The sequence below is a fragment of the Dasypus novemcinctus genome (assembly GCF_030445035.2).
Source record: "Dasypus novemcinctus isolate mDasNov1 chromosome 23 unlocalized genomic scaffold, mDasNov1.1.hap2 SUPER_23_unloc_1, whole genome shotgun sequence".
Lineage (NCBI taxonomy): Eukaryota > Metazoa > Chordata > Mammalia > Cingulata > Dasypodidae > Dasypus > Dasypus novemcinctus.
The window spans coordinates 883815-893729 of NW_026688137.1; the positions used below are offsets into that span (position 1 = coordinate 883815).

Below are 9915 nucleotides of genomic sequence, written 5' to 3' on the forward strand. Positions count from 1 at the left end.
AACGGATGTTTCCAACACACCTGCTGGGGTTTGGACCATTTTTAAAATGGGGTGAAATTGACGTAACGTACAGTTAACCGATCACAGGCAACGATTCAGTGGCATTTAGTTCACTCGCCGGGTCGTGCCGCCACCTCTGTCTAGTTCTAGAACGTTCCTAGCACCCCAAAAGGAAAGCCATTCCCCTTGGGCAGGCACGCACTGTCCTCCTCCTCCCCCTTGGACTTTAAGCCCCGAGTCTGCGCACCCGGCCGGGCCCCCGCCCGTCGCCCTGCACCTCCCGCCTCCGGCCCGGGCACCTGCCAGGCAGGTGAGGGCGCCCGGCGGCCCGCGGCTTCCTGGGAGCCAGCTGCTGCGCAGCAGACGGCCGGCGGATAGGGTGTCCCCGCGGGCGGGGCGGCCGGCTCCTCCCCCTCAGGCGCCCAGCGGAGCTTGAGGGGACCTGGCGCAGCAGCGGGGGCCCTGGGGCCCCCCGGGAGGCAGGACCAGGGCGCTTCCTGCCCGTGGAGGTAGGTGCCGGGCCTGCGGCGCTGCCCAGATGGGGGGAAGAGGGCATGCCCAGGGCCCCAGCGAGAAGCTGGGAAGCGCCATCTGGGGCTCGAGGGCAGCGTGGGGTCTGGCCAAGGACAGCGACGCCAGCCGCCAGGATGGTGGGGCCAGTCCCAGGGGCCAGGGGTGCTGGGCCGGGGCTGGGCACGGTCAGGCGGGGCGGCGAGGGCCTCTCCGAGGAGGGGCCAGGGGAGGGGCCCAGGGGAGGGGGCCAGGGGCCGTGGTGGGTGCTGCCCGGTGGGGGTGCTGGGGGCATTCCCGAGTCCAGCCGCAGCCCCTGCCCTGCCCGTCCCCTGCCCCGCCCCTCCTGCCCCTCCCCCCCCAGCTGCTTCCTGCTCTACCTTTGCCCTCCGCTGCTGCCTCCCCGCGCCCTCCCTGCCTCTGCAGATGAGTAATGTCTCAGGGGCCCCCCTGCTGCCGGCGCCCAGCGCGCCCCCCGCCGTGCCCGCCAGCCCCACTGCCGCGCAGATGGACCCCGCGTGGAACGGCTCCCAGGCCGGCCCCGGTCTCTTCCTCACCTCGGCGCTGGCGCGCGGCGTCTCGGGGCTCTTCGCGTGGGCCGCGCTGGCACTCACCTGCCACCAGGTGAGCCCCCGCTCTCTGCGCCCCCCGGGCCCACCCCGTGGCTCAGGGCCCTGCTCAGTGCAGACACCAGGTCGGCCGGCGCAAGGAGCTGCCTGGAGGGGCCCCGGGGGCGGTCCCTGCCAGGCAGGCACGAGCAGCACTGCCAGCCCTCCTCCAGGAGCCGAGGCCCTGCGCCTGGGTGCCCACCCACAGGGCGACGCTGGCCAGGCACAGGGGCTGGGCCGGAGCGCGCCCGGGGGCGAGGGCTCGGGGGGCTGCCTCCCCGGCTCCTCGCGGGCGGCGGGGCCGAGAAGCGCCTCCCCGGGCCGCACCCCGCGCCCGCCCTGGCAGCCGCCGCTGGAGAGGCAAGGACGGGGCTGCTGGGCGCGTGGGGGGCCTCCTGCGTGCAGGCTGCGCCGAGGGGCTGTGGGGGGGCGAGCAGGATGGCCCGGGACTCCTGGGGTCTGCGGAGGGCACGGGGGGCGTCCCTGGCCAGGGCTGCAGCAGCCCAGGGGGGACGGCAGAGTCCACCGGGGAGGAGCGCGGGGACCGGGTGGAGGGCCCTGGCCGCAGTGTGAGGCGTTTGGCCTCCTGCCGAGGGAGTGCTGGGGTCACGGGAGGCTGTGGGGGGTCCAGCTGCCTTTTAGGGGGTGAACCTGGAACCCACGCGGGGAAGGAAGGCATGGGTGCGAGCCTGGAGGCGGGGCCGGTAGGGAAGGGGGCAGCCAGGGCAGTCTGAGCTCAACCTCCGAGGCAGGGAGGGTGCGAGCAGACGCCCTCTTGGCGACAAACCCTACCGCGTGGTGGATGCCCAGGTGTGGCCCCCAGTAACGCCAGGCAGATGTGGTAGGTGTGGGGGAAGCCAGGTCAGCCCAGTGCAGCCGAGCCCTTTCCATGGGGCCATCCCCGAGGGCTTCCTGGAGGAGGCAGTATTTGAGCCAAGCCTCACCTAGCTACCTGTGGCATCTGGGCAGCTCCATGACAGGCGGGAGGCGCATGTGCGCAGCCTTCCTCTCTGAAGGCGGCCTGGTGCAGACATGGGATTCACAGGACAGGGAAGGAGGGGGCGCGTGCGACCACAGCCCTGGGGTGGGGGCGGAGCCAGGCAGTGCTGGGCCTCGGGTCCCCTGCTGGCCCTGGAGAGCTGAGGGTCCTCTCGCCTCCCACCCCCCACCCCCTGCCAGGCCCCAGCCCCCGAGGCGTCGCCACTACTCGAGAGCTGAGCGGGTCAGAAAGGGCCTGTGCGCGGGAAACAGACTTGGCCCAGTGGTTAGGGCGTCCGTCTACCATATGGGAGGTCCGCGGTTCAAACCCCGGGCCTCCTTGACCCGTGTGGAGCTGGCCCATGCGCAGTGCTGATGCGCGCAAGGAGTGCCGTGCCACGCAGAGGTGTCCCCGCGTAGGGGAGCCCCACGCGCAAGGAGTGCGCCCGTGAGGAGAGCCGCCCAGCGTGAAAAGAAAGTGCAGCCTGCCCAGGAATGGCGCCGCACACACTTCCCGTGCCGCTGACGACAACGGAAGCGGACAAAGAAACAAGACGCAGCAAATAGACACAGAGAACAGACAACCAGGGGAGGGGGAGAATTAAATAGATAAATAAATCTTTAAAAAAAAAAAAAGAAAAAAGGAAGGGGCTGTGCGGACGGGGCTGGGGCCGGGATGGCGGCGGCGGGGGCCCCGGCAGCGCCAGCCCCTGCGCAGAACCCCGGTCTGCACCTGTCGCCACACGCCAAGCTGGGGAGAGGGCGGCTGATCAGGGGCGGTCCCCCGCGCCTTCCCCTGCGCCCGCGGCAGCCCCCCCCGCCGCAGGGCCGCCTGCCCCCCGAGGCCCTCGTCGCAGTGCCCGGGCCTTACGCCAGCGGGCATTTGTCCGCTCGCCCTGGAGGGGCGCAAAGCCCGAAGCGGCAGCAGGGCCCCTGAGACGGGGGCCCCGCCCCTCCCTTCCGGCGGTGGCCCGAGGGGCGCCCCTCCGTGCCACCTCCGCCCCCGTCCCTCCTCTCCTTCCTCTGAGGACGCCAGTGACGGGCCCCGAGCCCCGCAAGACGCAGCTTCACTCCCCCAGTTCCACCTGCCGGAGGGGCCCCCCCTGCCCGCTCTGGGGCGAAGGCTTGCGGGCGCGGCTTAGCCCCGGCCACCCGTGCGAGGTTTAGCGTCACCGCAGGAACGACGAACGTGGGGAGAGGGCTAAAGAGGGGGCGCAGGGCGCCACTTCCTCCCATCTTTCCTTGTGCGTGAGCTTGGGGTCCCCCGGCATGGCACCCTATGTTCAAACGCCGTCTTTTATCACGGCTTTTCCCGGGCTGTCTCTCATGGTGTTTTTGGGGTGTGTCGCCTCCCTCTGCGCGGCCGCGCTGCTGGCCGGTGTTCCGGGCGCCCCTCGCGGGTTCTCGCCGCCGATGCTCCGCCGGCCGCCCTGGACCCCTGGGCCTCCCCCCCTTTGTTCCCGAGCCCTGCTCCATGGCAGGCGCTGGGGGTTGGCGGTGCCCTGGCGAGACGGAGATGCTCCCGGGGTCGGCGGGCTGCTCGGGCCCCTTGAGGAGCGATGTGGGAGCGAACGCCCTTTCCTGGGTGCTCGCCGGGAGCAGGGTCCGTCTCGGGACCTCGGGGGGTCTGTCCTGATTACAACAGAAAAGAAACTTTACTGTCTCCCGTTAAAATCAGCCGCTCCTTGAGAAGCCTGGAAGTCCAGAAAAAGATGAGGAAAGCATCAGGCCGCAGGCCCCTGGGATCCGTGGGGGGCCGTGCGTCGGCTGGTCCAGCGGGGGCTGGTGGGAGCACCCACGCCTCTCGCCCCCCAGATCTACCTGCACCTGCGCTCCTACACGGTGCCCAGCGAGCAGCGCTACGTCATCCGCCTGCTCCTCATCGTCCCTGTCTACGCCTTCCACTCGTGGCTCAGCCTCCTCCTCCTGGAGGGCCGCCAGTACTACGTCTACTTCGACTCGGTGCGGGACTGCTACGAAGGTGAGCGCTGCCAGCGGGGCCCCGGGGCTGGCCTGACGGGTCGAGGGGCAGCCAGGGGAGTCTCTGTGCAGGATGGGGGGCCCCCCGTGGGCGGCCAGGCTCACCGCGCCCCCTGCCCGCCCCAGCCTTTGTCATCTACAGCTTCCTGAGCCTCTGCTTCCAGTACCTGGGGGGCGAGAGCGCCCTCATGGCCGAGCTCCAGGGAAAGCCCGTCAGGTGGGCGCCGCCGAGCCCCGCCCCGGCCCCTCCACGCCCAGGGCGGGCCCCGGGGGCGGGGCGGGGGGCGGGGGGCCCGGCCTCAGGGAAGCCCCTGCCCCCAGGTCCAGCTTCTTCTACGGCACCTGCTGCCTGCGGGGCCTGTCCTACTCCATCGGCTTCCTGCGCTTCTGCAAGCAGGTGAGGCCAGCCGCACACCTGCCCAGGTGGGGAGGGCAGAGCCTGCCCGCCCCGCGCCCTGCGCCCCCGCCCACCCCTGCCCCATGCCCACCCGCCCCGTCCCCTCCCCGCCCCATGCCCACCCACCCCCGTCTCCGCCCCACCGCACGCCCACCCACACCCCTCCCCGCCCCATGCCCACCCACCCGACCCCCATCCCCACCGCACGCCCACCCACGCCCCTCCCCGCCCCATGCCCACCCGCCCGACCCCCATCCCCACCGCACGCCCACCCACGCCCCTCCCCCGCCCCATGCCCACCCACCCGGTCCCCTCCCCTGCTCCATGCCCTCCCAACCGCACGCCCACCTGTGCCCCTCCCCCACCCCATGCCCACCTGTCTCCGCCGCGCCGCACGCCCACCCACGCCCACCCACGCCCCATGCCCACCCGCCCGACCCCCATCCCCACCGCACGCCCACCCACGCCCCTCCCCGCCCCATGCCCACCCACCCGGTCCCCTCCCCTGCTCCATGCCCTCCCAACCGCACGCCCACCTGTGCCCCTCCCCCACCCCATGCCCACCTGTCTCCGCCGCGCCGCACGCCAACCCACGCCCCTCCCCGTCCCATGCCCACCCACCCATCTCCGCCGCGCTGCATACTCACCCACGCCCCTCCCCGCCCCATGCCCACCCACCCCCGCGCCCACCCTGCCACGCGCCCACCCCGCCCCTCCCCCGCCCCACCCCGCGCCCGCCTTCCCCCTCCCAGCACCCTGCCCTCCCCCAGGCCACCCTGCAGTTCTGCGTCGTGAAGCCAGTCATGGCAGCCACCACCATCGTGCTGCAGGCGTTCGGCAAGTACCACGACGGGGACTTCAAGTGAGGCCCAGGGACTGGGGTGCGGGCGGGACGAGGTGGGGCGCCCCACGCCCGGCGGGGCCTGGGGCGGAGCGGAGCAAGGGGGCAGGCGCTCACGGCCTAGGGGCGGTCGCCCCCCAGGGACGCCAACCCCGGTAGAGACCCCAGCCGCCGGGGGGCTGGTGGGGAGGGGCGGGCCCAGCCCGTGCATGGACCCCCGGGGGGCACCGGGCGGACGTGGAGGGGTCCCCACCCCAGCCCTGGGCCTCAGCAGGGTGGTGGGCGCAGCCCCGGGGGCGTCAGGTGGGGCGGGCAGGGCCTGTGGCCACCCCCGGGTGCCCGCCCCCTGCCGGGGCTGCCTGCCTGCCCCTGGGGTCCCGCTGGGGCTCCCCAAGGGGTGGAGGGAGGTGGCCAAGGGTGGCGGCCGGGCGTCAACCCCTCACACAGCCAATGTGCGGGCAGGGGGCCACCCTGACCCCCGGCTGCCCCGCCCGGCCCACAGCGTCCGCAGCGGCTACCTGTACATCACGCTCGTCTACAACGCTTCCGTCAGCCTGGCGCTCTACGCCCTGTTCCTATTCTACTTCGCCACCAGGGAGCTCCTGCGGCCCTTCGAGCCAGTGCTCAAGTTCCTCACCGTCAAGGCCATCATCTTCCTCTCCTTCTGGCAGGGTGGGCCCAGCGGGTGGGGCCGGGAGGCGGGCGGGGCCGCTCGGTGGGGCTGGGGTCCCGAGATGCCGGGCTCCACCCCCGCTCCCCCGGCACCGCACGCACCCTCGGGCCCTCGGTTTCCCCAGCGGTAGAAGTGTCCGCCAGCAGCGCCCTCTGCTCACGGCAAACGGGGAGCCCCTCCGGCGGGTCGGGCCCCGTGGGGTGGGGCGGGAGGAGGCGAGGCCCACCGCACCTGGGCAGGGCACTCACGACGGCCGTAGAGGGCGAGGGCCGCGGGCAGGGGCGGCGCGGCTGGCGGGCGGGCGCGCGGGCCTCTCCGGGGCGGGACCCGGCTGAGTCCCCGCCGCCCCCAGGGCTGCTGCTGGCCGTGCTGGAGAGGTGCGGCGCCCTCCCCGAGGCGCCCGGCGGCAGGCTGGGCGCGGGCACGCTGGCCGCCGGCTACCAGAACTTCGCCACCTGCCTGGAGATGCTCCTGGCCTCGGTCGCACTGCGCTACGCCTTCCCCTGCCAGGTCTACGCGGAGAAGAGAGCGAGCGTGCCAGGTGCGCGGGCGGGCGGGGCGGGGGCGCCCCAGCGCGCGGTGCCCAGGGAGGCTGACTGCCAGTCCCGGGGCCTGGGGGGGTCTCAGGTGGACAGATGGACGTTCCGGGGCGGCTACAGCCAGCCCCCCCTGGCTTCCTGGCCAGGGAGGGCGGCACCAGGCCACAGGCCGGGCCCTGGGCCTCACACGAGGCGCCCGCGTGCCCAACTAGGCCCATGGCCCCTCCACGCCCAGTCCCCTGGGGGCCGCCCGCGGCGCAGCGGGGCCTGTGGCCCCGTCCAGTAGGTGTGGGAGGCTGAGGGTCGTGCCCCAGGCCCTCTGCCCAAAGCACCTCTCAGACCCTGACCATGGCAGGGGGTCCAGGCTGGGATTTGGGGGCCTGTGCTCCCCCAGGCAGCCCTGAGGCTGCAGGAAGTAGAGCTGCAGGCCAGTGCCCCAAAGGACGGGGGGGGAGGGGCCGGAGGGCGGGGCTGCAGGGAAGATAATGAGGATCGAGTGGCCTCCCCCCAGCCCCCGCCCGGCCCACGAGCACCCCCCGCCTGCAGCCCCCACCCGGCCCCTGAGCGCCCCCCGCCCTGGCCCACGAGCGCCCCTGCCCCTCACCCGCAGCCCCCACCTAGCCCACCAGCGCCCCCCACCCACCCACAGTGCCCCCGCCTGCACCCCCCGCCCCGGCCCACCAGCGCCCCCTGTCCGCAGCACCCCTGGCCCCCATGCGGAGCATCTCCAGTGGCCTCAAGGAGACCCTGAGCCCGCGGGACATCGTGCAGGATGCTGTGCACAACTTCTCGCCCGCCTACCAGCACTACGCGCAGCAGGCCACGCATGACGCCCCGGCACCCGGCCAGCGCCCGCCCCCCTCGCCCGGCGCCCACCCTGGGGTGGCCAGCGGCTCCGGCAGGGGCAGGAAGAGCCGCAGCCTGGAGAAGAGCGTGCTGATTGCCTCAGAGGAGCCGTAGGGGCCTCCCCAGGGCACCCCTCTAGCCGTGGTGGCCGGGGCTCGCAGCCCGCCCAGCTCCCGGGGCCGTCGGCCTGCAGGGATCGCAGACCTGGGAGGGGCTCCTCCCCCGGCCGTGCCAGCCCCCGCTCCAGCTCCGGCCCTCCCACGGCAGAGGGGCTGGGGGCTGCTTCTCTCCCTTACCCCGACCCCAGCAGACAGAGGGACACGGCGCAGGCCGCGCAGGGGCAGGGAGGAGGGGCCGGGAGGGGTCTCGCCAGCCGCGGGGGACGCTGGGGAGGCAGCCCCAGCGGGCGTGGAGGGCACCGGCCAGCGGGGTGACTGCTGAGCCGCGTGTGGCCGGCTCGTCCTGCTCGGGAGCCCTGCACAGTCCCGCCAGCCCGCGGCCACACCTGGGCTGGGAAGGATGCGGGGCCTTGGCGCCGAGCCGCCCGGGAACGGCCGTGCTTGTGGACGAGCACCCCCGCGTTTCCTAATGACCACGTGCCCTCTGTTCGGGGGGCCGGGGCTTGGGAGAAGGGAAGGCCGATCCCCCTGGAGGAGCCATGGGGGGGTCCCCCGCCGGCGGGGTCGTCCCCGGCACAGGGCAGCGAGCTTGAACTTGGAGATGGGCATGTCCTGGCTCCCTGCCGCCTGGCAAACAGGAGCCTGTGGCCCCGTAGGTGCCCGGGGCTGGGGCGTACGTGGTGGCCGCGCCTGAGGCGGGCGCCTTGGGGGCAGCAGAGCCAAAAGAGCCTGCGGCCGAGGGCAGCGTCCTAGAGGGCATCGAGCCGGGCCCGGGGCGACGGCAGAGCACAGGTGGGCTGGGGAGCAGGGGTGCCGCAGGGCCCGAGGGCACCAGCGCCTGGCTGGCGGAGACAGGAAGCCACGCGAGCACCGCCCGGCGCCGAGAGCCACTTCCTGCCCGTCGGTCCAGGCCTCCAGCTCCCACGGCCCCGGGCAAGGCAGGGGCGCTGGGCCCGGGGGGGGTGGCGCTCGGCGGGCAGGACCAGGGTCCAGGCCACCCTGCTGGCCGGGAGGTGGGAGCTGGCGGCCGGCGGTGCGCAGAGGTGGGCCGCCTCCCGCCTGCGGCCTGGTGGGCGCTCCCGCGGCTCGCTGTGCCCTCGCCGCCTCCAGCTGCCCACTGGCCCGCACAGGGAGGTCTCCCGAGGCTCCCCACGTGTGGACCGAGGTGGGGGCTGACCCCTGGGGCCTGAGCCGCCCCGGAGCCCGTGGGTGCCCTTCCTGGGAGGAGGCTGCCGGCGCCCGCCCAGGCCCGGCGCTTTGGGAGGGGTGAGGTTGGAGAGGCCAGCAGTCACCTGCACCCACGCTGGGCCTGGCAACTGGGCACCACCTCACCTGGCCATGGGAGCCACAGCCGGCCAGGGCCGGGCTCCTCATGCCGTGGCCTCCTGTGCCCTGGGACGAGATCTCCCCTCTGCCCCCTGTCCTGCAACATGACACAAAGCAGGGGCTGCCCGAGGCGGCAGTGGCCACCCGGGGGCGGGGCAGGCCGCAGGGCCCCTCCTGCCTGTGGAAGCCGTGGCCCTGGGCACAGCCTTTGACTTGGGTGTGGCCGCCAGGCAAGTGGGCGGGTGCTGTTCCCCGTGGAGGGGATGCCAGGACCCCAGCTAGGGGCTCTCAAGAGAGCCCACCCGCTGCACAGCCTGCACGCCCGCACCAGAGCCCCCGACTGCAGTGGATGAGGCGCCTGGCCTGGGGGGCTGGTCCCTCCCCACCATGGTGGCCTCTGCTGGCCACGGCTGGACGGGCGGAAGCACCCGCTCAGGACTTGCCCTGGCCCACCTGCCGCGTGGCCACAAGGCCGCGGCGAGCTCGCAGCCCGGACACCTGGCTCTCCTCCCCAGGCGGAGGGGTTGGGAGGGGTGTGTGCGCCCAGTCCCCGCCAAAAGCCACCTGGTGGGGGGAGGCGCGCACCCCACAAAGCAGACGATGCCTCGAAAAGGGTCTGAAACCAGAAAACTGTTTATTGCAAAGGTACAAAAGCAGCCACTGCGGCGGGAGGCAATAAATTAGGCGGTGGTGACAGAGGCGGGTCCCGGGCAGGGCGCCCACCACGATCTGTTCTCAATAATTTATATCAAGACAGAAAGCAGCACAAAAATAAATATTGAAATGAAATTACCAAAGAACCACAGAGGCTGGCAGCAACTGGGGCTAAAAACTTGAGAGATGGAGGAGCCTGCTCATTCTTTAATTCTTTAAGCCAAGAATTTGCCTTCTCTGGAAAGGATTCGGAGTCGAAAGCACAAGAGACGAAGGAAAACCAACCCACGTTACCAAGAGGGCGCGCGCCGCCTTTGTTCTTAAATTATAAAAGCCCACGTGTTAAAAGTGTGACAACGAAACGCTGATGATTTGTAAGGACAAGCACGAGAGAATGCTCCTGTCCCTGGCCCCGGGGCCGCCGTCGGGTGCAGGACATGGGCA

General features: G+C 72.3%; 1 protein-coding gene across 1 annotated transcript; it reads left to right on the top strand.

Moving 5' to 3' along the window:
• The first annotated feature begins 353 nt into the window (after positions 1 to 353).
• On the top strand, positions 354 to 9909 carry TMEM184A (transmembrane protein 184A). Its single transcript, XM_058292460.2, has 9 exons — positions 354 to 509; positions 937 to 1134; positions 3912 to 4077; positions 4203 to 4293; positions 4398 to 4473; positions 5244 to 5335; positions 5817 to 5986; positions 6340 to 6528; positions 7227 to 9909. Exons 2-9 carry the CDS (start codon positions 937 to 939, stop codon positions 7484 to 7486), a joined length of 1242 nt encoding a protein of 413 aa, XP_058148443.1. The 5' UTR covers positions 354 to 509; the 3' UTR covers positions 7487 to 9909.
• The last annotated feature ends 6 nt before the right edge of the window (positions 9910 to 9915 follow it).